Source organism: Mustelus asterias, unplaced genomic scaffold (genome assembly GCF_964213995.1).
Source record: "Mustelus asterias unplaced genomic scaffold, sMusAst1.hap1.1 HAP1_SCAFFOLD_1000, whole genome shotgun sequence".
In the NCBI taxonomy this organism is placed as follows: Eukaryota; Metazoa; Chordata; class Chondrichthyes; order Carcharhiniformes; family Triakidae; genus Mustelus; species Mustelus asterias.
Window position 1 is genome coordinate 48,228 of NW_027590946.1, and position 27,146 is coordinate 75,373.

A 27,146-nucleotide genomic window follows, 5' to 3' on the forward strand; every position below is an offset into this window, starting at 1 on the left:
GAGAGAGACGGGGGGTGGGGGAAGAGAGACTGGGGGGGGTGGGGGGAGAGAGACGGGGGGTGGGGGGAGAGAGACGGGGGGGTGGGGGGAGAGAGACGGGGGGGTGGGGGGAGAGAGATGGGGGTTTGGAAACTTATCAGCTGTGATTAAATGGTGGAGGAGACTCGATGAGCAGAATAGCTGAATTCTGCTCCTGTATCTTATGGTCTTTTCAGTTTCACGCTCACTGTTAGCTACAGTATTTACACTAGTTCCCCCGCTCTTTATTAGCTTGTGTACGTATTAGTTTCAGCATTCCAATGATTCACAATTAGCATTTAACTGATTAACCAATAAGTATTTAATTGTAAATAACTACAGTTATACAGGTGATAAAATTAGGAATATCCATTACAATTACAGAGCAGCAACATTAACCCTTTCTCTTCCAAGACTCAATAACACAGATCATGTCACATACTGAGCAGTATTCAGTTAAAACTAGCACAGACCAGACAACACAATAAAGTTAGTTTAAATTGCAATAATAGATGATATGAATAGTTTGTTCTGAAGAAATGATATTAATTAGAAAGTGATTAATTCATAGTCTTTGAAGAATTTCCCCGGTTCAATGTGAAGCTTTTAATGGTGTAGAATATCTACCCACTTTTCAGCGCCGGCATCTGCAACTGTAGATGGATGAAAAGCAACAATCCGACAAACACCAGGTAATATCTGTCATGGTAAAATAAACAGTTTGATAAATAATGGTAATATCTGACATCATGCATCTGTCCTGAGATCTTTGGGATAATCCAAAATAAATCATACATTCAGAAATTAAATAAAGCTGAGGTGAGTGTGCAGGAACAGAGTGAAATTGTGAATTCTACCTTTCTATGCTCTCGCTCTGCATCTGCTCAGTGAGATATAAGGAACAAGGAAAGAGGAAACTGCATTTCCGAGGCTCCGATCCTGTCCAATGCTGCGCCAGTGTTCCTTTGTTGCTTTCGTTCGAGGGATGTCGGTTTCAGAGGAAATGTTATCACTGTTGTCCAACTTAAATCATTTGGTTGTGGGGTGCTGAGAATTCATTCACCGCTGTAATGCATGGGTTTGTGATGTGTGTTTCTGTGGGTGTATGGCTGCGTGTTATGTGTATTTCAGAGAGATTCTGTGTTTCTCTCTGTAAGTCTCTGTGTCTCAGTACGGGTTAGGTTGATTGGCCAGGTTCAAAATTGCCCGAGAGTCCTGAGATGCATAGGTTAGCGGGATTAGCGGGTAAATATGTGGGGGTAGGGTCTGGGTGGGATTGTGGTCGGTGCAGACTCGATGGGCCAAATGGCCTCCTTCTGCACTGTAGGGTTTCTATGATTTCTATGATAAGAGTGTGGAAGTGTCTGGGTTTGTATGTGTGTGTTTGTGAGAGTATGTATCTCTGTGCCCGTGAGCATGTGTGAGAGTTTGTCAGTGTGTGAATGAGTGTGTGGGTGCCAGTTTGTGTCTGTGTGTGTGTGTCTGGAGGGATGTGTGTAGGATGCACAGATGTGTGTATGTGTATGATTATGTGTCTGTATGTCTGTGTGTCGGTTTCCATGATTGTGCCTCTCTGTGTGTTGCTCTGTGTGTCTCTCTGTGAGCGTGTGTGTGAGATTGTGATTGTGTGTTTTTGTGTGGGAATGTCAGTGTGTCTGTGTGATTGAGATTATAAATCAGAAACACATTCCACCTTTGGATTGGAATCACTTTAATCAACCTGTGCATTCGGGATTTTAACAGTTCCAGAAATAATTGCAGTATCATTTACCGTGTGTGTCTGTGTGTTGTGGGTTAAGGAATGGAAACCCTACTTCACCAGAGTCAGCACTGAAACTATCCCAGATAAATATGTGGGAACTGTTGTTGAGGTTGATAATTGGCAGGGTAAACGGGGGGCGAGAGTGGAATGAGAGAATTTGGATTCCAACTGAGCTGCTCTCTGTATCACCGAAACCTGTGGAATTGTAAAGCAAGAGTTGCAAAAGGGGAATAGTTTGTTTGGAAATTATTTTCTGTTCGAGCACGGACAAAATGTGATTGAAGGTTGTAATTGTGTCTCAAAATGTTTGTGTTTCCAATTTTCAAAGAACCAGTCTGTGAGATTGAGACAATTATCTTGGAAACGTTAAAAGAACCGTTTGCAAGATCCCCTGTGTAAGATTAAACACTGAATGTCTGACACAGGAATTACAGAGTGCAGCAGAGTTTACCCACCCCCATTCTGAATGGGATTAGTGTCTGATAACTGCACCAAATGTACACATTACAGTCTGAGATCATCCCCAACTACAACCTCCAGACAATATCTCCCAAAGGGAATGAGGGAACAGAGTTCATGTACAGTGTCTGGTGATAAAAGGGTTAATTCACCAGCCGGGGTTCCTGCTGCAAACTCCAATCCCTGTCAATATTGTTCAATATTCACGCTGCAGGAACCGGTTCCCAGATGCAGACATGGGACTGACTGAACTTGTCTGAGGCTCACAGAGAGCAGCACCTGCAGTAGCTGTGAGCCACCAGCAGATGGTGGCATTGTGTCACTTTAATCACCAGATAGTGAAAGAGGTTTTGAGGAGAGGCTGGTGGAGCCTTTAATTCATTCACAGAGACAGAGAGGAAACTCTGACAAGATTGACCAATCTGCCCTCTGCTGGGTACTGTCAGAATCACACACACACTGTTCTCTCTCTGGAGAATGATCTCTGCTGCTCCATTTTGAAAGGAGGTTGAAGACTCTGTTGCTGAGAACACTGACAACACATTGCTGCTTAAACAATGGTTTGCAGCAATCTTTCCTTCAATGTGGAGACTAAAACTACAACAGTTTTCCAGCTGGGAAACCAGGTAAGCAGGGAAATCAGTGCCAGGCTGGAGGGGCTGATGGAATAGGGAGGGAGAGGGGCAGGAATAAAGGGTTTGGAAGGAGCTGTCGAAGATCTTCACAATTCAGGATTTCACTGTAACCGGTGGAGCAGCAATGTTTATAGATTGAAATGTTCACACTGTCACGCTCAGTCCCGGTCTGGATTCCTGCAGCGGCTCCAGCTGTCTCTCTCCATTTGGACTGAACTGATTTCCCCGCAGCCTGAAACAGATTAAAGATGAAACAGGAAATAAACAGATTGAACAACAGAGTAAACAACAGGAGACTGGAGTTAATGGGACAAATCTTCTGGTCTCTGGATCGCCAGAGACCAGACACACATCCGAAGATGAGCATTGGGACCCTGTGGATGTCCTGACGCACTGATCTACCTGGGAATTGTCCCAGAGGTATTAACTACTATTGGGGAACTCCCCTGCTGCAGTTAGAGTCAGATACTTGGGACAGATCCACAAAGTTTACCTGGATAGTTACTCAGGTAATGTTAGACAGCTCACCACCTGGGCTAATACCTGAATAGCACACCCGAGTCCCCCAATCACTTCCCACTGATCCCCATACTACACCTCCCACAATCTGACTAGACCCACTCATAGAGTCTCAGAGGTTTACAGCATGGAAACAGGCCATTTGGCCCAACTTGTCCATGCCACCCTTTTTTTAAAAAAAACCCGAAACTACAGTTCCACCCATATAGACTCAGTGGCTGAACCCTCGGATATATCCCCTCTCAGTACGGCCGTGATGCTTTCCCTAATCAAAAGTGCAACTCCCCCTCCTCTCTTACCTCCTGTTCTATCTTTCCGATCGCACCTGTACCCTGGAACATTGAGCTGCCAGTCCTGTCCCTCCCTTAGCCATGTTTCAGTAATTGCTATAATATCCCAGTCCCATGTACCCATCAATGCCCTGAGTTCATCTGCCTTGCCCGTCAGGCCTCTTGCATGGAAATAAATGCAGTTTAATCTGGACTTCCCTTGCTCTGTGTCTTGCTTCTGTCCGATCTGTCTGGTACTAGGATTACTGACACTGCCTTTACTAATTAATGTGCTCTCTTTAACTTCCGTGCTGTCTTCAAATTTCTCTTTTGTCTCCCTACTGCTTTGGATCCCACCCCCCTGCCAACCTCGTTTAAACGCTCCCGAGCTGCTCGAGCAAATCTCCCCGCCAGGATGTTAGTCCCCCTCCAGTTCAAATGTAACCCATCCCTCTTTAACAGATCAGCCCTTCCCCAGAAAAGATCCCAATGATCCAAAAATCTAAATCCCTGCCCCCTGCACCAGCTCTCAAGCCAGTCATTCATCTGCCTAATCCTCCTATTCCTACTCTCACTAGCACGTGGTACCGATAGTAGTCCTGAAATTACTACCTTCGAGGTCCTACACGTTAGCTTTCTGCCTAACTCTCTGTATTCACATTTCAGGACCTCATCCCTTTTCCTACCTATGTCGTTGGTACCAATATGTACAACGACCTCTGGCTGCTCACCCTCCCCCTTCAGACTGTCCTGCAACCGCTCAGAGACGTCCTTGACCCTGGCACCAGGGAGGCAACACACCATCCTGGAGTCTCGATTGCAGCCACAGAAACGCCTGTCTGTGCCTCTAACTAGCGAGTCCCCTATTACTACTGCTCGCTTGCTCTTTGCCCGACCCTGTCCCACAGCAGAACCAGCTGTGGTGTCACAGGCCTGGCTGCTGCTGGTATCTCCCCCTGACAGGCTATCATTCCCGTAAATCATCTCTACCTCCCCTCCGGCCCGACTACCTCCCACTAGCCCTTGAACAAATCTGACTAAACCTCCCAACTTGGCCTCATCCGTCCCACCCTCTCCTGACCTGACATAGAAACATGGAAGATAGGAGCAGGAGGCGGCCATTTGGCCCTTTAAGCCGACTCCACCATCCATCACAATCATGGCTGATCATCCAACTCAAAAGCCTAATCCTGCTTTCTCCCCATAACCTTTGATCCTGTTCACCCCAAGTGCTATATCCAGCCGCCTCTTGAATACATTCTTGACTATATCTCTGACTTAAACTGATTACTCAAGAAGCAACCCCAACCCACTACTCTCCAAAGCTATTAACCAATCCCAACCTCCGACCACGCAACCAAATCTAACCAGACACCCAACATTACCAACTCCCAGCCACCATCCAAACTGCTGATTAACCCTCCAACCCAACACAATACAACTCGACCACCCTCCCGACACCCAGAACTAAGCCTTGAACCTCTCCCCAGCTCCCTGACTAACCATTCATCCAGCGACACACCAACCCATTCACTCCCACAATCAACTAACACTTATGGAGCTCCCCGGGGTCACTGTGCTGTAAATAAGGTGTGCTCGCTCTACCGCGACTCCACTCTGCTCTGATGGAGCTCCCTGGGGTCACTGTGCTGTAAATAGGGTGTGTGCTGTCTCTTCCCCGACTCTCGTCTGCTCTGATGGAGCTCCCAGGGTTGCAGTACCGAAGATCCTGGGAGAAATATGCAGCAGTTTCAGTTTGGGGGAATTTTCACACATACCATTGCTACTACTTGGAAGATTCAGGCCCATTTATACTTTAAATCCATTTATATTTTAATTGTTACACTAAAAATTCACACAAACACTCACTCGATCTCCTCCAGACTGCTGCAGGTCAGTATGAGGCGGCGGAGAGCAGGGACAGATTGATCTGTGAAGGAGTTTAATCCCAGGTTCAGAATCCTCAGTGTCTGTTTTGTACTGAGAGCGGAGGCGAGATCCTCAGCACAAGAATCTGTGAGAGCGGTATTATCCAGACTGGAGACCAGAGAGAGGAATAACAGGAATCAGGCTCAATCCCCAGTGTTTTAAATAATACTGTTAATAACAATAATAATGTATTGTATCAGACATTCCAAACACACAACCTGCATTTCTGTAGAATGAATAAATACTCAATGCTGAAAATGAAATATAAATAAACTGGAAATGCTCAGCAGGTTCGCTAAATACATGTGAAGAAAGAAACAGGGGTAAAGTTTGAGCTTCCATTGGAACTGGGAACGGGCAGTGAATTGACAGGTTTGAAGTGACAGCGGTGGGTGGCTGGGGAAGAAACAAAGAAAGGACAAAATGGAATTACAGGAATGATTAAATGATAAAAGTGATGATGGGACAGGACCATAATCACAGGATCACCATGTCCTTACTCGGAGTGGCTCGGGAGGGACATGGGATGGTCAGTGGTTTGGGAATGCAGTTTGTGGTGAGGTTGAAGATAATGGCTGTGATTTTACCAGAAGCTCTGAAGTCCCAGCATGGGGATTGGAAATGGGTGGTGTGTCCGTGTGGGCAGGATAGGCAGAGCTATGAAGGTGATATTGTCAGAGGCGGACAATTAACGGCTGGCAGGCAGGGGGAGCTGCCCACTGAGGCAGCCCGGGCACGGGGCAGTCCCGGTTCAGGCAATGCTGGCACCATCTCCAAAGGCAGCAGGACTTTCAAACACAGCAGCTCTGGAGGGAGCAGCGAGGGAGCTCTGCTTACTGAATGAGGGACTGAATTGTCAGAAAGCAGAGCAAGGGTTGCCCCCCCAATCACTAATCCCTCCCTGGAGGGGCTCCTCCCGGCTGCTCAGGCTCAGAGGGAGGTCCTGTTCCCTCAGGATGGGAGGAGATTATCCCATCGGTACAAGCCAGTCTGGATGGAGATTGCTGGGAGGTGAGCAGGTTTCAGACACGTGGTTACAGAGTGGAAAAGGATCAATGTCCTGATGTGTTCTGCCACGGTGAGTGCAGCACAGCCTGATATGTGAATAAGGATGAGGGGGAAATTGTGGAAAGAACATCTCCACCCAGACACTGGCAATGCAAAGGACTTGCAGAATCTCACTGGCTGTCCTGTCTGGAGACAATACACATCTCTGTAACCTGTGCTTAATGCTGCCTTCTCTCACATTATCTGTCTCTTTAAGACCTGGTTGGCTGTAGGGATTCGCTTTCTAATCAGTATTCTGGAACTTGATTTTGTGTCTCTGTGTCCCGTTTGAGAGCAGATTTCCACTCCATCTGACGAAGGAGCAGCGCTCCGAAAGCTAATGGCATTTGCTACCAAATAAACCTGTTGGACTTTAACCTGGTGTTGTTAAAACTCTTACAATGCAAAGGCAGCAGCATTGACTGTCAGAGACATGTCCGTTAGGCTGGTACCAGCATAGGCTCGAGCAGGGCTGACCAACATATTCACTGGGCAAACACACGTCAATGTTTTTCTCACTCAAGCGGCCGATGAGTAAATTTCAGAATGATAAAGTTTGGCACAGCAGAAATTTCAATTAAAAACTAAACTGAGATATGAAAAGAAACAACTTGCTGAGCACAATAATGAGTAATAAATAAAGATGATTATTAGAGTTTAATCCTCATCAATCACAAATTGTTTCTCTCCCACATTTGCTGCAGATCGGCTCAAAAACCTATCAGCAGCAAACATGGGAAAGGAACGGGATGTGATTGGAGGAGCAGCTCCATGCAGATTCTTCCATTCAAACTGAACTGTGTGACTGAGATTCTGGAAACTCGCTCCGGGGGCCGCATTGAGGGGCTTCGAGAGTCACATTCGCCCCTTGGTCCACACGTTGGACAACCCTGGGCTACTGCATGTGTTTGATGGGTGAGTAACAGTTTATGTGTTTGGAAAGAGAGCAAACATCATCAGGGAATGAGTGAAGAAGAGTGGAGACATCCAGGTCTTGCCATCCTTACACCAATGGAAGATGAAGTGCTGGATCAGGAAGGCCTGGGGGCACAGTGGGTAATTACTGCTGGTGAGATGGGTTGAGTGGGTGGCCTAATGAATGGGCACAGGAGAGCGTCTGGTGAGGACAAAACATAGAGCTTGTTTATCCATCACTGGTCACAGAGAGCAGTCTGAAGGACGTATTGGGATAAGAACAAAATACCTCGGAGCAGCAGAAGGCCATTCAGCCCCTCGAGCATACTCCATCCCGGCTGATCTAATTATAGTCTCAACTCTTTTCCCCGTAACCCTTGATTAGCTTCTCAATCCAAAATCATTCTGAACTCAGCCTTGAATATATTCAATGACTCTGCCGCCACGAGTCTCCAGGGAAGAGAATTCCACTGACCAGCCACCATCTAAAAATATAAATTTCTCCTCATCTCAGTCTTAAGGGACTGACAATTACATTTTAAAATCTGTCCCCTTGTTCTGGCCTCTCTTACAAGAAGAAACAGCCTCTCAGCAACCACCCTGTCTCATCCCCTCAATGCGATCACCTTTTAACCTTCTGAACTTTCATAGATATTGCTCCAATCTGCCCAAATTTCCCTCGTAAAATAAACCTCTCCATCCCAGGAATCAGCCGAGTGAACTTTCTCTGAACTGGTTCCAATACAATTCTATCCTTTTTTAAGTAAAGAGCTCAACACTGTACACATTACTCCAGTTGTGGAGCCTCCCTGAGCCTCTCCACATCCCCTTGAAACATCTTTGCATCCTCCTCACAATTCAGATTTTCACCTCGTTTTCCATTATTCGCAAATTTGGAAATATTATATTTGATCCCCACATCCATATCATTCATGTAGATTCTGAATAGCTGAGACCCAAACACTGATCCCTGCCGTACTCCACTAGTTAGAGGCTGTCAACCCAAAAGTAACCCATTTATTCCAACTCCTTGTTTCTGTCCATTGATCAGTTCTCAATCCATGCTGGTATATTCCTCCCAATCCCACGTGCTCCAATTTTATTTAATAACCTCTTGTGTGTGAATCATGCAACTATAGAATCCCTCGTGTAGGAATCGTCATTCGGCCCATCGAGACACACTGACAGAGTAACTTACCAAGGTCCGCTCCCCATAAACTCAAAAATTTACTGGGGCTAATCCACCTAACCTACACATCTTGGGACACTAAGGGCAATTTTACCATGGCCAATCCATCTACCATGCATACCTTTGGAGTGTGGGAGGAAACCGGAGCACCCAGAGGAAACACAGGCAGACACGGGGAGAATGTGGAAACTCCACACAGTCACCCAAGGCTGGAATTGAACCCGGGCCCCTGGCTGTGATGCAACAATGTTAACCACTGTGTCACCGTGCCAGCCTTTCATAAATCCATGTTGGCCCTGTCTAATCCTGCCATTAATTTCAAAGTGTTCTGTTATCACTTCCTTTATTATAGATTATTATAGGATTTCCATACCATCAATGTCAGACTAATAGATCTGCAGTTGCCCGGGTTCCCGTAACCCCACATATTTATGCCACTAATCCACCGAAACTACACATCTTGGACACTAACGGGCAATTTAGCATGGCCAATCCACCCAACCTGCACAGTTTGTTTGGACTGTGGGAGGAAACAGGAGCAGCCGGAGGAAACCCACACAGACACGGGGAGAACGTGAAAACTCCACAGACAGTCGTCCAAAGCTGGAATGAATCCGGGTCCCTGACGCTGTGAGGCAGCAGTGCCAACCCCGGTGCCACATCTTCACTTAATCTAATACACTCCTTGAATTAGCAACGGCTGGAACACTTCTGCTGCTCTTCTCCAAATGAAAGGAATGTATTTTTGTTGGAAACGCCACACATTTGCACATCACCATGTCTAAAACAGTTTGTTGTGTGATTGGCACTGGAACATGCTTCTCCAGGAAATTGCTTGAATACATTCTGTGAACGAATCTTCTTTTCAACTTTTGATAATCTGAGCGATTTATACAGTAAATGGAAGAAGCCACAGGAGCACTGACCTACAGAGGGATCTGTGTGTACAAGTCTACAGATTCCTGAAAGTGGCAACACAGGTGGATGAGGTGGTCAAGAAGGCAGACAACATGCTTGTCTTCATCGACCGGGGCATCGAGTATAAAAGTTGTCAAGTTATGTTACAGCTGTATGAAACTTCAGTTGGCCACATTTGAATATTGCTTGCAGTTCCGTTTGCGACACTAACAGAATGATGTGGATGCTTTGGAGAGGGTGCAAGGAAGGTTTACCAGAATGTTGCCTGGTCAAGGACGGTTAGGTTATGAGGAGACGTTGTATAAACACAGATTGTTTCACTACAAAAAGGGAGGCTGAGGGGTGACCTGATGGAGGTGTCCACAATTATGAGAAGCATCAATATGGTGGATAGTCAGAGACTTTTCTCCAGGGTGGAATGGTCAACTACAAGAGGGCACAGGATGAAGGTGAGAGGAGCAAAGTTTGGAGGGAGGTGTGTGGGGTAAGTTTTCACCCAGAGGGTGGTGGGTGCCTGGAAGGCACTGCCAATGGAGGTGGCAGAAGCAGGCACGTTTCCAATGTCCAAGGTGCATCTTGGTAGATACATGAACAAGAGACAAACAGAGGAATAGAAATCGCAAATTGGCAGTAAGTTCTGGGTCTGAATAAGCGTTAGGAGGCGCCACAGGCTTTGTGGGCTGAAGGGCCTGTTACTGTGCTGTGCGGTTCTTTGTTCTTCTTTGTACAAGAAGATTAAAGTCACCCGTGGTTATTGCAATATGTTTTTACAAGACCCCATTATTTTTCCTGTGTATTGTGTCGGAGATTGTGACTGTTGTTAGGAGCCGATAAATGATTCCCACAAGAGAACTTTTAACTTTGGTAAATCTTATCTCTATCCAAACTGATTCTGCATCTTGAACTAAGTTCAGCTCTCGCTACTGTACTGACATCTGTTACTAACAGCGAGATTCCACCACCATGTCCTGTCCTCCATTTACTGTCATCCACTCACTCTCCCCCCTTTCACAGATCAATGGATGCTGTGTCCGGGGAGAGCTGTGCACATCTGAGGAGGAGGAGAGAACCTCAGAGGGTGAACCATAACATTATTCCCCCACTCCCTCAACATAAGGATCTGTGGGACTGACATCCCATTGCTCAGGGATCAGAGAGAGAAGCAACAGGAGTCAGAGGAAAAGCAGTTTTCCTGATTCATAACTGACGCCAATAGTAATGGGCAGTATTTTTTATACAAATACCAGTGGTGAAATTATATTGTTGAATATTCAGTTATTATAAACACAATCTCACACAGTCTGCTACTTACCCCAGTTCCTGTATTTTACATTCCGGATTCCTCAGAGCCACAGACAGCAGTTTCACTCCGGAATCTCCCAGTTTATTGTAACCCAGATTCAGATATATCAGTGAGCGGTTTGTACTGAGAACAGAGGCCAGGTCCTTGGCACAAGAATCGGTGAGAGCGTTATGAAACAGACTGGAGATCAGAGAGAGAAAAATAACAGGAATCAGGGTAAATCCACAGTGTTTTTAAGAATAAGATCATTAACAATAATAATGTACAGCGCGGGACACTCAAGAAACACAACTTCAGTTGATACAGAAGGCAAAATTCTATTGATGCTGTAAATCTGAAATATGAATGAATATGTTGGAGACTCTCATCAGGTCAGGCAGCATCTGTGAAGATAGAAACAGATTTAGTTTCAGTTCAATTAGCTAAAATTAAAACTTGGGGGTAGCAGTGAATTAAATTGTTTGAAGTGACAGGGAGCTGGGGATGGGCGGGTGACAAGAACAAAATGGAAGTGCCGGAGTGATTAAATGACAAAAAGGATGCTGGTGAAAGGGAAGAGCACAGGATTCCCATGTCCTTACCCTGAGTCACAGGGAGGGACATGGGATGGTCAGTGGCTCAGGAATGGAGTGTGTGGTGGGGTTGAAGATGATGAGAGAGAAACCTTTTTCACGATGCCAGTGGTTCGGGTCTGGAATGTACAGTCTGGAAGTGTGGTGGGGGCAGGCTGATTCGAGGCATCACAGAGGGCAGTCGATGAACAATCGAATGAAACAATGTGCAAAGATACGAGGAGAAGGCAGGAGAATGAGACAAATTCCTAATCCTAGTTTGGTGAGCCGGTGCAGACACATTTCGCCTCGTGGTGCTCCGCAATAATTCTGTGAAGATAATGGTTGGAAATGTATCGAGATTTCAACTGGAAGCTGGTGATGTTGCAGTGTCAACAGGGTTAGTTAATTTAGCCAGTGTCCACAAAGGGCCATTGGTATCTCTCTCAGATAGAATCACAGAATTGTTACAGAGCAGAAGGAGACCATTCGGCCCATGCTCTCTGCACTGACTCTCTGAATGAGCAATTTACTAAGTGTCATTCCCCCAAATTCTCCCCGTAACCCTGCACAATCTTCCTTTTCAGATCATAATCCAATTCCCTTTGGAAATTTTCAACTGAACGTGTCTCCACCACACTCCCAGACAGTGAACTCCAGCCCTTAACCACTCGCTGCGGGGGAAGTCCCGGTTCAGGCAATGCTGGCACGGGCAGCACTTTGATAGGCAGCAGCTCTGGAGAGACCAGTGAGGAAGACCTGGTTAAGAACACAGGGCTGGAATGGGAGGAGAAAGGTTAAACTCAATTCAATGATGCACTTGGCAACACTTGGTACTCTTCCCCAAGGCTACGTGAGTTTGGAGCAAATTTCTGTTCTCTCAGGGCTGGACAGTATCTGCCACATCAATCCAAGTATATCGGGATGGAGATTACTGGAGACCTGAGTAGGCGTGGGTTATATGGTTGCATGAGGCAAAAGGATGAATAACTTGCCAAGTTCTGACAAGGTGGTGAAGCATTTTATAGCATATAATCTGAGGCATATGGGGTCGAATGAGAATGAAAGTGAAATGGTAGAAAGGCCATCCCCACACAAACACAGGCAATGCCCAGACAGCAGCATCGACTGTCAGAGACATGTCAGCCTCTCTCTGCAGGGTTCTAGTTAGTCAGATAACTCTAGCACTGTGAGAATGGGATGGTCACAGGCAAGAGGCTTTCCCTGTGTAGACATGATGGTCAGTCAGGTTCTCACCAGCATAGGCTTGTGTCTTTGATGGGAGAGTAACAATGGAACTTTATGTGCCTGTAGAAAGAGAGCACGAAACGTCAGGGAATGAAGTAAAAATGCTGACAGCGTCCAGATCTTGTAATCCTTACACGTAGAATTAGCAGCGCTGGAGCTGGGAGAACAGCAGATAGTGTGGGAAATCGCTGATTGCGATACTGGTTGTGGAGCTGAGAGTGTGCGGTCGAATGGATGGACACAGGAGACTCTCTGGTGCCTGCAACACATAGAGCTTGTGTGCCCATCACTGGTCACATGGAACCAGCTGAAGGACGTGTTGGAATGTACATTTTGTTACAAACTATGTCTCGAAGAAATATACTGAATATTGAAGGATATTGAATTTGATGATCAGCCATGAACAAAATGAATGGTGGATCAGGCTCGAAGGGCCGAATGGCCGACTCCTGCTTCTAGTTTCTATTTTAATCATGTTTCTCTGCAGGTTATGTTGTCGGCACCGTGCTGTCTGTAGCCGGTTTCCTTTATTGTTACTGAAGCAGTATAATTGACATCATGTTGATTTTAATCTGAACTAATGCAGTGTTCTGTTGTTTCAGTGTTTCTCCTGGGATGGCAGAGTAGAGCTTGATTGCGGGTGATTGACAGGTTATGTCATGTGACTGAGGGACAGCTATTTTTCACAGAACATTCTAGTTTCAATTCTGCTTTCAGAAGCTGCTTGAAGTGAAGACAAACAGCAGTGCTGTTTCCCTCTCTGAAGTTGGAGTTTTTGCTGTTTAAGTGTTGCTGTGTTGGAAGCTGTCAGAGACTGGGGTTACCTCTCTGCGGTTGGGCTGTTCGGAGGCGACATCCTTCTCTGAAAACAATTGTCTGTTGGCTCTCCGGAAGTGGTAAAAAGCTGGAAATCGGCATCACGTGAGCTTACTTGTTTTTGTGCTAACTAATGTTGGAGAAGGGTGTATGTCTGTGGGTATTGCTTTATATTGGAACAACAGAGATAGCTAGCTGTTAAGAGTTATACTGTGTCATGTTTAAGTGCTGCAATTGGTAAAGGTTATGCTAATTCTTGTTGTTATATTCTAACTGCATTCTTAAATAAAGTGTGTTTGATAAAAGCATCCTAGTGGGTCACTTGATTCATACCTGGAGTGAAACACCTCATGCTCATCAATGCCAAAATCAAATGTAAAACCAAGGGTCCAGGCTAACCTCACAAAACACCTTGGAGTTTCTTGTCTGCATCTTAACAATTGCCTCCATTCACTCTTTACTCTTCCTCACAAATCAGGGGCTGTGTGACTGGGTGACGTGTGTCCCCCTGTAAGCATGTGAACGGGTCCTCAGAGTCACCGTCACATTATTCCCCTAAACCCAGGGCACAGAAATCAATGTGATTGACATTCCACTGCATTGGGATCAGAGAGAGAGAAATCACAGGAATCAGTGAAAATTCAGGTTCTGGTTCATAACTTCCAACCCCTGGGCCTTTATAGAGTTTTTCAGCACAGAAAGAGGCCCTTCGGCCCATCGTGTCTGTGTCAGCCATCAAGCACCAATCTATTCTAATCCATTTCCAGCACTTGCTCCATAGCCTTGTCTGCTGCGGCATTTCAAGTGCTTGTCTGAATGCTTCTTAAATGTTGCGAGTGTTCCTGACTCCACCACCCTTTCAGACAGTGAGATCCAGATTCCCACCACCCTCTGGGTGAAAAAACTTTTCCACAGAACCATAGAATCCCCACTGTGCAGAAGGCTCCCAATCGCCTCATCGACTCTGCACTGACTGTCCGAAAAAGCCAGGCCCACACAACTGCTTATCACTGGACATTTATCATGGCAAATCCACTGAAACTACATATCTTTGGACATGAAATGATAATTTAGCATGGTCGATCCACCTAACCTACACATCTTTGGACTGTGGGAGGAAACCAGAGTACCTGACGGAAACACGCACACACGGGGGGAACATGCAAGCTCCACACAGGCAGTCACCCGAGGCCGGAATTAAACAAACGTCCCTGACGTTGTGAGGCAGCAATGCTAACCACTGTGTCATCTTCAATTCTCCTCTGAAACTCCTCCCCAATGCCTTAAAGCTATGCCCCTGGTTATTGTCTCCTAAAACAAAGGGGAAAGGTTTATTTCTATAATTTAGAACATAGAACATAGAACATAGAACATTACAGCGCAGAACAGGCCCTTCGGCCCACGATGTTGCACCGACCAGTTAAAAAAAAAAAAACTGTGACCCTCCAACCTAAACCAATTTCTTTTCGTCCATGAACCTATCTACGGATCTCTTAAACGCCCCCAAACTAGGCGCATTTACTACTGATGCTGGCAGGGCATTCCAATCCCTCACCACCCTCTGGGTAAAGAACCTACCCCTGACATCGGTTCTATAACTACCCCCCCTCAATTTAAAGCCATGCCCCCTCGTGCTGGATTTCTCCATCAGAGGAAAAAGGCTATCACTATCCACCCTATCTAAACCTCTAATCATCTTATATGTTTCAATAAGATCCCCTCTTAGCCGCCGCCTTTCCAGCGAAAACAATCCCAAATCCCTCAGCCTCTCCTCATAGGATCTCCCCTCCATACCAGGCAACATCCTGGTAAACCTCCTCTGCACCCTCTCCAAAGCCTCCACATCCTTCCTGTAATGTGGGGACCAGAACTGCACACAGTACTCCAAGTGCGGCCGCACCAGAGTTGTGTACAGTTGCAACATAACGCTACGACTCCTAAATTCAATCCCCCTACCAATAAACGCCAAGACACCATATGCCTTCTTAACAACCTTATCTACTTGATTCCCAACTTTCAGGGATCTATGCACACATACACCTAGATCCCTCTGCTCCTCCACACTATTCAAAGTCCTCCCGTTAGCCCTATACTCAACACATCTGTTATTCCTACCAAAGTGAATTACCTCACACTTCTCCGCATTAAACTCCATCCGCCACCTCTCGGCCCAACTTTGCAACCTGTCTAAGTCTTCCTGCAAACTACGACACCCTTCCTCACTGTCTACCACACCACCGACTTTGGTGTCATCAGCAAATTTGCTAATCCACCCAACTATACCCTCATCCAGATCATTAATAAATATTACAAACAGCAGTGGCCCCAAAACAGATCCCTGAGGTACACCACTTGTAACCGCACTCCATGATGAATATTTACTATCAACCACCACCCTCTGTTTCCTATCCGCTAGCCAATTCCTGATCCAATTTCCTAGATCACCCCCAATCCCATACATCTGCATTTTCTGCAGAAGCCTACCATGGTGAACCTTATCAAACGCCTTACTAAAATCCATATATACCACGTCCACTGCCTTGCCCCCATCCACCTCCTTGGTCACTTTCTCAAAAAACTCAATAAGGTTAGTAAGGCACGACCTACCTGCCACAAAACCATGCTGACTATCACCTATCAATTCATTACTCTCCAAATAACTATAAATCCTATCCCTTATAATTTTTTCCAACATCTTGCCGACAACAGAAGTGAGACTCACCGGTCTATAATTCCCGGGGAAGTCTCTGTTCCCCTTCTTAAACAATGGGACAACATTCGCTAACCTCCAATCTTCTGGTACTATACCAGAGGCCAACGACGACCTGAAGATCAGAGTCGTTTTGATACAACTCCACATGGTCGTCCCCCAGCCTTCCCTGTCTGAAAAAAATAACAGGAGCATTGACATACAGATGGATCTGTGCGTACTTGTCCACTGATCCCCGAAAGTGGTAACACAGGTGGATAACTTGGTCAACAAGGCATGCAGCATGTTTGCTTCATTGGCCAGGGCATCAGGTATAAAAGTTGGCAAGTTATGTTACAGCTGTATTAAACTTTAGTTAGGCCCAACATGGAATATTGCGTGCAGTGCTGTTCACCAGACAACCAGAAGGATGTGGCTGCTTTGGAGAAGGTGTAAAGAAGGTTTACAAGGATGTTGCCTGGTCTGGTTAAGGTATGAAGAGAAGTTGAATAAACTCGGATTGTTTTCACTGGAAAGACGGAGGCTGAGGGGCGACCTGATAGAGGCAGATATATGGTTGATAGTTGGAGTCTTTTCCCCAGAGTGGAAATGTCAACTACAAGACGGGACAGTTTGAAGGCAAGAGGGGGAAAGTTTAGAGGAGACGTGCGGGGAACGTTTTCACATAGAGAGTGGTGGGTGCCTCGAATGCACAGCCAGTGAAGCTGACGGAAGCAGGCACGTTCCCAATGTTCAAGGTTTATCTCGATAGAAACATGAACGGGAGATGAACAGAGGAATAGAAACTGCGTCTGAGCAATAAGTACTGGGTCTGAATAAGAATGAGGAGTCGCCGCAGGCTTGGTGGGTCGAAGGGCCTGTTACTGTGCTGCATGGCTCTTTGTTCTTCTTTGTACATGAATGTTAAAATCACCCGTGATTATTGCAGAATGTTTTTACAAGACCCCATTAATATTCGTGTGTCCTGTGTCGGAGATTCTGAATATTGTTCGGGGCCTATAAAAGATTCCCACAAGTGATCTTTTAACTTTGTTAATTCTTATCTCTCCCCAAACTGATTCTGCATCTTGATCATTGGAACTAAGTTCAGCTCTCGCTGCTGTACTGACATCTGTTACTAACAGTGAGACTCCACCACCATGTCCTGTCCTCCATTTACTGTCATCCACTCACTCTCCCCCTTTTCACAAATCAATGGATGCTGTGTCCGGGGAGAGCTGTGCACATCTGAGGAGGAGGAGAGGACCTCAGAGGGTGAACCATAACATTATTCCCCCACTCCCTCAACATAAGAGGTTGTGGGACTGAGGGAGGGAAATTTGTTACGGCTCTTCAGGGGGGTTTAAACTAATTTGTCAGGGGAGTGGGAAAAGGAGTTGTAGTCCAGAAGTCAGTGTTGAGGGTGGTGAGGTATTGGGGAAGATATCAGGGTCAAGGGTGGGTACCGGTAGACAGGAAGGTGGGTTGAAGTGTGTTTACTTCAATGCAAGGAGCATCCGGAACAAGGTACATGAACTTGGGGTGTGGATTGGTACTTGGGGCTACGATGTTGTGACCATTACGGAGACGTGGGTAGAACAAGGACAGGAATGGTTGTTGGACGTTCCGGGGTATAGATGTTTCACTCAGTGTAGGGAAGCTGGTAAAAGAGGTGGAGGAGTGGCATTGTTAATCAAGGATAGTTTAACGGCTGCGGAAAGGCACTTCGAGGGGGATCTGCACACTGAGGTAATATGGGCTGAGGTTAGAAATAGGAAAGGAGCGGTCACGTTGTTAGGAGTTTACTATAGGCCCCCAAATAGTAATAGAGATGTGGAGGAAGAAATTGCTAAGCAGATTATGGATATGTGTGAGGGTCACAGGATAGTTGTCATGGGGGACTTTAACTTTCCAAATATTGATTGGAACCTTTGTAGGTCAAATAGTTCGGATGGGGCAGTTTTTGTGCAGTGTGTGCAGGAGGGTTTCCTGACACAATATGTGAATAGGCCGACAAGAGGTGAGGCCACATTGGATTTGGTACTGGGAAATGAACCGGGCCAAGTGTTAGATTTGGTTGTGGGAGAGCACTTTGGAGATAGTGACCACAATTCGGTGTCTTTTGTTATTGCAATGGAGAGGGATAGGGCCGTACGGCAGGGCAAGGTTTACAATTGGGGGAGAGGTAATTATGAAGCGATTAGGAAAGAATTAGGGGGCATAAGTTGGGAACAGAAACTGTCAGAGAAAGGAACTAATGAAAAGTGGAACTTTTTCAAGGAACAAATACTGGGTGTCCTTGATAGGTATGTCCCTGTCAGGCAGGGAGGAAATGGCCGAGTGAGGGAACCGTGGTTCACAAAAGAGGTGGAATGTCTTGTGAAAAGGAAGAGGGAAGCTTATGTAGGGATGAGGAAACAAGGTTCAGATGGCTCGATTGAGGATTACAAGTTAGCAAGGAATGAGCTGAAAAAGGGGCTGAGGAGAGCTAGGAGGGGACACGAGAAGTCCTTGGCGGGTCGGATCAAGGAAAACCCCAAGGCTTTTTACTCTTCTGTGAGGAATAAAAGAATGACCAGGGTGAGGTGAGGGCCGGTCAAGGACAGTAGTGGGAACTTGTGTATGGAGTCAGTAGAGATAGGCGAGGTGATGAATGAATACTTTTCTTCAGTGTTCACCAAGGAGAGGGGCCATGTTTTTGAGGAAGAGAAGGTGTTACAGGCTAACAGGCTGGAGGAAATAGATGTTCGGAGGGAGGATGTCCTGGCAGTTTTAAATAAACTGAAGGTCGATAAGTCCCCTGGGCCTGATGAAATGTATCCTAGGATTCTTTGGGAGCAAGGGATGAGATTGCAGAGCCTTTGGCTTTGATCTTTGGGTCCTCGCTGTCCACGGGGATGGTGCCAGAGGACTGGAGAATGGCGAATGTTGTTCCTCTGTTTAAGAAAGGGAATAGAAATGACCCTGGTAATTATAGACCGGTTAGTCTTACTTCGGTGGTTGGGAAATTGATGGAAAAGGTCCTTAGAGATGGGATTTACGACCATTTAGAAAGATGCGGATTAATCCGGGATAGTCAGCACGGATTCGTGAAGGGCAAGTCGTGCCTCACAAATTTGATAGAATTTTTTGAGGAGGTAACTAAGTGTGTTACCTTTATCGCGAGGGGGATAGAATATAAAAGCAGGGAGGTCTTGCTGCAACTGTACAAGGCACTGGTGAGGCCGCAACTGGAGTAGTGTGTGCAGTTTTGGTCCCCTTATTTGCGAAAGGATATATTGGCCTTGGAGGGAGTGCAGAGAAGGTTCACCAGGTTGATACCGGAGATGAAGGGTGTGGCTTATGAGGAGAGATTAAACAGATTGGGTCTGTACTCGTTGGAGTTTAGAAGGATGAGGGGTGATTTTATAGAGACATATAAGATAATGAAGGGGCTGGATAGGGTAGAGGTGGAGAGATTCTTTCCACTTAGAAGGGAAACCAGAACTAGAGGGCACAGCCTCAAAATAAGGGGGGGGCCGGTTCAGAACAGAGTTGAGGGGGAACTTCTTCTCTCAGAGGGTGGTGAATCTCAGGAATTCTCTGCCCATTGAAGTGGTGGAGGCTTCCTCGTTGAATATGTTTAAATCACGGGTAGATAGTTTTCTGATCGATAAGGGAATTAGGGGATATGGGGAGCAGGCGGGTAAGTGGAACTGATTCGCTTCAGATCAGCCATGATCTTGTTGAATGGCGGGGCAGGCTCGAAGGGCCAGATGGCCGACTCCTGCTCCTATTTCTTATGTTCTTATGTGTTGATGAAGGTAGGGCAGTTGATGTCATATACGTGGATTTTAGTAAGGCGTTTGATAAGGTCCCCCATGGTCGGCTTATGATGAAAGTGAGGAGGTGTGGGATAGAGGGAAAGTTGGCCGATTGGATAGGTAACTGGCTGTCTGATCGAAGACAGAGGGTGGTGGTGGATGGAAAATTTTCGGATTGGAGGCAGGTTGCTAGCGGAGTGACACAGGGATCAGTGCTTGGCTCTTTGTGATTTTTATTAATGACTTAGAGGAGGGGGCTGAAGGGTGGATCAGTAAATTTGCTGATGACACCAAGATTGGTGGAGTAGTGGATGAGGTGGAGGGCTGTTGTAGGCTGCAAAGAGACATAGATAGGATGCAAAGCTGGGCTGAAAAATGGCAAATGGAGTTTAACCCTGATAAATGTGAGGTGATTCATTTTGGTAGGACTAATTTAAATGTGGATTACAGGGTCAAAGGTAGGGTTCTGAAGACTGTGGAGGAACAGAGAGATCTTGGGGTCTATATCCACAGATCTCTAAAGGTTGCCACTCAAGTGGATAGAGCTGTGAAGAAGGCCTATAGTGTGTTAGCTTTTATTAACAGGGTGTTGGAGTTTAAGAGCCGTGGGGTTATGCTGCAACTATACAGGACCTTGGTGAGACCACATTTGGAATATTGTGTGCAGTTCTGGTCACCTCACTATAAGAAGGATGTGGAAGCGCTGGAAAGAGTGCAGAGGAGATTTACCAGGATGCTGCCTGGTTTGGAGGGTAGGTCTTATGAGGAAAGGTTGAGGGAGCTAGGGCTGTTCTCTCTGGAGCGGAGGAGGCTGAGGGGAGACTTAATAGAGGTTTATAAAATGATGAAGGGGATAGATAGAGTGAATGTTCAAAGACTATTTCCTCGGGTGGATGGAGCTATTACAAGGGGACATAACTATAGGGTTCGTGGTGGGAGATACAGGAAGGATATCAGAGGTAGGTTCTTTACGCAGAGAGTGGTTGGGGTGTGGAATGGACTGCCTGCAGTGATAGTGGAGTCAGACAATTTAGGAACATTTAAGCGGTTATTGGACAGGCACATGGAGCACACCAGGATGATAGGGAGTGGGATAGCTTGATCTTGATTTCAGATAAAGCTCGGCACAACATCGTGGGCCGAAGGGCCTGTTCTGTGCTGTACTGTTCGACTGACATCCCATTGCTCAGGGATCAGAGAGAGAAGCAACAGGAGTCAGAGGAAAAGCAGTTTTCCTTATTCATAACTGACGCCAATAGTAATGGGCAGTGTTTTTTATACAAATACCAGTGGTGAAATTATATTGTTGAATATTCAGTTATTATAAACACAATCTCACACAGTCTGCTACTTACTGCAGTTTCTGTATTTTACAGTCCGGATTCCTCAGAGCCACAGACAGCAGTTTCACTCCTGAATCTCCCAGTTTATTGTAACCCAGATTCAGATCTATCAGCGAGCGGTTTGTACTGAGAGCAGAGGCCAGGTCCTCGGCACAAGAATCTGTGAGATTGTTACCTTGGAGACTGGAGATCAGAGAGAGAAAAATAACAGGAATCAGGGTAAATCCAGTGTTTTTAAGAATAAGATGATTAACAACAATAATGTACAGCGCGGGACATTCAAGAAACACAACTTCAGTTGATACAGAAGGCAAAATTCTATTGATGCTGTAAATCTGAAATATGAATAAATATGTTGGAGACTCTCATCAGGTCAGGCAATATCTGTGAAGATAGAAACAGATTTAGTTTCAGTTCAATTCGCGAAACTTAGAAATTGGAAATAGCAGTGAATTAAATTGTTTTAAGTGACGGGAGCTGGGGATGGGCGGGTGACAAGGAAAGAACAAAATGGAAGTGCCGGACTGATTAAACGACAAAAAGGATGATGGTGAAAGGGAAGAGCACAGGATTCCCATGTCCTCACCCTGAGTCACAGGGAGGGACATGGGATGGCCAGTGGCTCAGGAATGGAGTGTGTGGTGGGGTTGAAGATGATGCGACAGAAACTTTTCTCACACTGCCAGTGGTTCGGGTCTGGGATTCACAGCCGGGAAGTGTGGTGGAGGTCGGCTGCAACGAAGCAGTCAAAAAGGAATTAGATGATTATTTGAATATAAAGAATGAGCTAGGATACGAGAAAAACGCTGGAGAATGACTCAAATTCCTAATGCTAATTTGGTGAGCTGGTACAGACACGATGGGCCAAATGGCCGCATTGTGCACCGTAAGAATTCTGCGAAAATAATGGTTGGAAATGTATCGATATTTCAACTGGAAGTTGGTGATGTTGCCGTGTGGACAGTGTTAGTCGCCACAGTCCTCAATAAAATGTTAATACTGATAGGCAAAGGGATCTGGGTGTACAGGTCCACAGATCACTGAAAGTGGCAACGCAGGTGGAGAAGGTAGTCAAGAAGGCATTCGGCATGCTTGCCTTCATCGGCCGGGGCACTGAGTTTAAAAATTGGCAAGTCATGTTGCAGCTTTATAGAACCTTCGTTCGGCCGCACTTCGAATCTAGTGTTCAATTCTGGTCGCCACACTACCAGAAGGATGTGGAGGCTTTGGAGAGGGTACAGAAAAGATTTACCAGGATGTTGCCTGGTCTGGAGGGCATTAGCTATGAGGAGAGGTTGGAGAAACTTGGTTTGTTCTCACTGGAGCGACGGAGGCTGAGGGGAGACCTGATATAGGTCGACAAGATTATGAGAGGCATAAGACCATAAGACCATAAGACATAGGAGCGGAAGTAAGGCCATTCGGCCCATCGAGTCCACTCCACCATTCAATCATGGTTGATTTCAACTCCATTTACCCGCTCTCTCCCCATAGCCCTTAATTCCTCGAGAAATCAAGAATTTATCAATTTCTGTCTTGAAGACGCTCAACGTCTCGGCCTCCACAGCCCTCTGTGGCAATGAATTCCACAGACCCACCACTCTCTGGCTGAAGAAATTTCTCCTCATCTCTGTTCTAAAGTGACTCCCTTTTATTCTAAGGCTGTGCCCCCGCGTCCTAGTCTCCCCTGTTAATGGAAACAACTTCCCTACGTCCATCCTATCTAAGCCGTTCATTATCTTGTAAGTTTCTATCAGATCTCCCCTCAACCTCCTAAACTCCAATGAATATAATCCCACGATCCTCAGACGTTCATCGTATGTCAGGCCTACCATTCCTGGGATCATCCGTGTGAATCTCCGCTGGACCCGCTCCAGTGCCAGTATGTCCTTCCTGAGGTGTGGGGCCCAAAATTGCTCACAGTACTCCAAATGGGGCCTAACCAGTGCTTTATAAAGCCTCAGAAGTACATCCCTGCTTTTGTATTCCAAGCCTCTTGAGATAAATGACAACATTACATTTGCTTTCTTAATTACGGACTCAACCTGCAAGTTTACCTTTAGAGAATCCTGGACTAGGACTCCCAAGTCCCTTTGCACTTTAGCATTATGAATTTTGTCACCGTTGAGAAAATAGTCCATGCCTCTATTCTTTTTTCCATTGGACAGAGTGGATAGTCAGAAGCTTTTTCCCAGGGTGGAAGAGTCAATTGCTAGGGGGTCACAGGTTTAAGGTGCGAGGGGCAAGGTTTAAAGGAGATGTACGAGGCAGATTTTTTACACAGAGTAGTGGGCGCCTGGAACTCGTTGCTGGGGGAGGTAGTAGAAGCAGATATGGTGGTGACGTTTAAGGGGCGTCTTGACAAGTACATGAATAGGATGGGAATAGAGGGATATGGTCCCCGGAAGGGGAGGGGGTATTAGTTAAGTCAGGCAGCATGGTGGGTGCAGTCTTGGAGGGCCGAAGGGCCTGTTCCTGTGCTGTAATTTTCTTTGTTCTTTGTGTTTCTCTCCAATAGAGAGAGAGACAATTTGTTACATGTAGCTTCAGGGATACAATTTAATAAACGTGCGGCAATGGGAGGAGATGGGATTCCATGAACCCCACAGCCGGTAAGAGGACCAAACCCTCAGATTTAGCATCATTCTACATCACACTCTAAACACCAAACCAAATGAACTAACCAACTTCACATATAACCAAACAGGCACATTAATATCGGACAGGTTCGGGAAATCCGTGCACTCAGGCAGCACAGGCAGAATCACAGAATTGTTACAGAGCAGGCGGAGGCCATTCGGCCCATTGTGTCTGTACTGACTCTCCGAATGAGCAACTCACTAAGTGTCATCCCCCCACCTTCCCCCAAATCCCTGTGCATTCCAGAGCTTAACCACTGTCTGCAGGGGAAGGCCCCATTCAGGCAATGCTGGCCCCAGATTAAAAGGCAGCCAGCAGCACTTTTAAAGGCTCTGAAGGGAGCAGTGAGGGAGCCCTGGTTAATGAACAAAGGCCTGAAATGGCAGACGGCAGATTAAACCCAATTCGCTGACACTTCCCTGAAAATTCTCAAGGCTATATCGGTTTGGAGGGAGGTTCTGTTCCCTCAGGAGTGGAGGAGGAGACCTGTCACATCAACCCAAGCAAGTCTGGATAGACACTGCCGAGGGCCAGAGCAGGCAGCACATGGCTGCAGTGAGGCAAAGGATCAATAACCTGATATGTTCTGACAAGGAGAGCGTTAAACGTACAGGCTGATATGTGAATAAGGATGAAAGAGAAATTGTGGAAAGAACATCTCCACCCAGACACTGGCAATGTCCAGACAGCAGCATCAATCTTCAGGAACATGTCAGCCTCTCTGTGAAGGGTTCCGGTCAGTCAGAGATGACTGCTGCACTGCCGACACTGAGTGACCATCCTGGTGGTCCCATGATGGGCAGTCTGGCAGCACCATAGGCTTGTGTGTGTCTTTGATGGGTGAGTAACAATGGAAATTTATGTGCTTGTAGAAGAGGGCACAGAGCGTCAGAGAAGGAGCCAAGAGTGACAGTGTCTGGATTGTGTCATCCTTATGCCAATGGAAGATGCAGTGCTGGAGCTGGGAGACCTGGAGGCTGGGTGGACAATCGCTGATGGTGAGATGGGTTGTGGATCCAGAGAGAGTGAGTGAGTGAGTGAGTGGATGGACACAGGAGAGGCTCTGCTGCTGAGTCCATAACTTGGAGCTTGTGTGTTCATCATTGGTCACATGGAGCTCTGGATTAGGAACAGTCAGAAGTTTAACAGCACCAGGTTAAAGTCCAACAGGTTTATTTGGTAGCAAATGCCACTAGCTTTCGGAGCGCTGCCCCTTCGTCAGGTGGAGTGTAGAAATGCTCACAAACAGGGCATACAGAGACACAAACTCAATTTACAGAATAATGACTGGAATGCAGTCTTTACAGATCATCAAGTCTTAAAGGTACAAACAGTGTGAGTGGAGGGAGCATTAAGCACAGGTTAAAGAGATGTGTATTGTCTCCAGACAGGACAGCCAGTGGGATTCTGCAAGTCCAGACAAGCTGTGGGCCATTCGGCCCATCAATCCTTCACTAACAACAATCCCGCCCAGGCCCTATAACAGTAACCCTACATATTAACTCTGCAAATCCCCCTGACATGAAGTGTCAATTTACCATCGCCGCTCAAACTAGCGTGCACATCTTTGGCATGTGGGAGGAAACTGGAGTAACTGAAGGAAACCTGCGCAGACACGGAGAGTACATGCAAACTCCACACAATCTGTCACCCAAGGCCGGAATTGACACGGGTCTCTGGCGCTCTGAGTCAGCAGTGCTAACAGCTCTACCACCCTGCCGACCATGATCAGCCGTGGTTCGTCCCAATTGCAGTGAGTATAGGACGAATAATTTCTATATTTTTTCATAAGATAAGCCTGGCATGCCATGCAAGACTCAAGCCAACATTTTCTCAAATGTTTATAAAATACGTTCATAAGGTGACCAAAACTATATAGGTTACTTCAGCTGTGCTGTGACCACAAACCTATCAGATTTGTGACTGGCGACCTTTGCTCCCAGGCGAATTGTCCCTCATTGCCTTTTCTGTTGATTTGTCAAAGCTGTCGGCTCTTATAATATGAAGTCATGTGACTGGATCAGGTTGGGGATTCTGAGAGTCAGCACACCCGAAGGTAGAAATTCAATACAGTTTGCAGTTGCCAATGACTGGACCTCAGAGGGTGAACCATAACATTATTCCCCCACTCCCTCAACATAAGGATCTGTGGGACTGACATCCCATTGCTCAGGGATCAGAGAGAGAAGCAACAGGAGTCAGAGGAAAAGCAGTTTTCCTGATTCATAACTGACGCCAATAGTAATGGGCAGTGTTTTTTATACAAATACCAGTGGTGAAATTATATTGTTGAATATTCAGTTATTATAAACACAATCTCACACAGTCTGCTACTTACCCCAGTTCCTGTATTTTACAGTCCGGATTCCTCAGAGCCACAGACAGCAGTTTCACTCCTGAATCTCCCAGGTTATTGGAACCCAGATCCAGATCTATCAGTGAGCGGTTTGTACTGAGAGCAGAGGCCAGGTCCTCGGCACAAGAATCGGTGGGATTGTTACCACGGAGACTGGAGATCAGAGAGAGAAAAATAACAGGAATCAGGGTAAATCCACAGTGTTTTTACGAATAAGATCATTAACAATAATAATGTACAGCGCGGGACATTCAATGCGTATTCTAACTAAGTGCAGTTAGACAGAGTGACCAGGAGATGGAGACAGTGAGTATTCTAACTGAGTGCAGTTAGACAGGGACACCAGGAGATGGAGACAGTGAGGGGGTAACTGAGTGCAGTTAGACAGAGACACCAGGAGATGGAGACAGTGAGTATTCTAACTGAGTGCAGTGAGACAGAGACACCAGGAGATGGAGACAGTGAGTATTCTAACTGAGTGCAGTTAGACAGAGACACCAGGAGATGGAGACAGTGAGGGGGGTAACTGAGTGCAGTTAGACAGAGACACCAGGAGATGGAGACAGTGAGTATTCTAACTGAGTGCAGTTAGACAGAGACACCAGGAGATGGAGACAGTGAGGGGGGTAACTGAGTGCAGTTAGACAGGGACACCAGGAGATGGAGACAGTGAGGGGGGTAACTGAGTGCAGTTAGACAGGGACACCAGGAGATGGAGACAGTGAGTATTCTAACTG

At 46.3% G+C, this 27,146-nt stretch overlaps 1 protein-coding gene across 1 annotated transcript in view; it reads right to left on the reverse strand.

The window, feature by feature from the left end:
* Positions 1-325: 325 nt before the first annotated feature.
* Positions 326-27,146, reverse strand: part of LOC144487736 (uncharacterized) — a 58,194-nt gene continuing 31,373 nt past the window's right edge. Inside the window, exons 9-13 of the mRNA XM_078205808.1 lie at positions 26,392-26,562; positions 21,426-21,596; positions 10,973-11,143; positions 5,532-5,699; positions 326-3,106 (exon numbers count right to left, since the gene is read on the reverse strand). Coding sequence (XP_078061934.1) covers positions 3,019-3,106; positions 5,532-5,699; positions 10,973-11,143; positions 21,426-21,596; positions 26,392-26,562 — 769 coding nt within the window. The 3' untranslated portion in view covers positions 326-3,018. The remainder of the gene's footprint in view (positions 3,107-5,531; positions 5,700-10,972; positions 11,144-21,425; positions 21,597-26,391; positions 26,563-27,146) is intronic.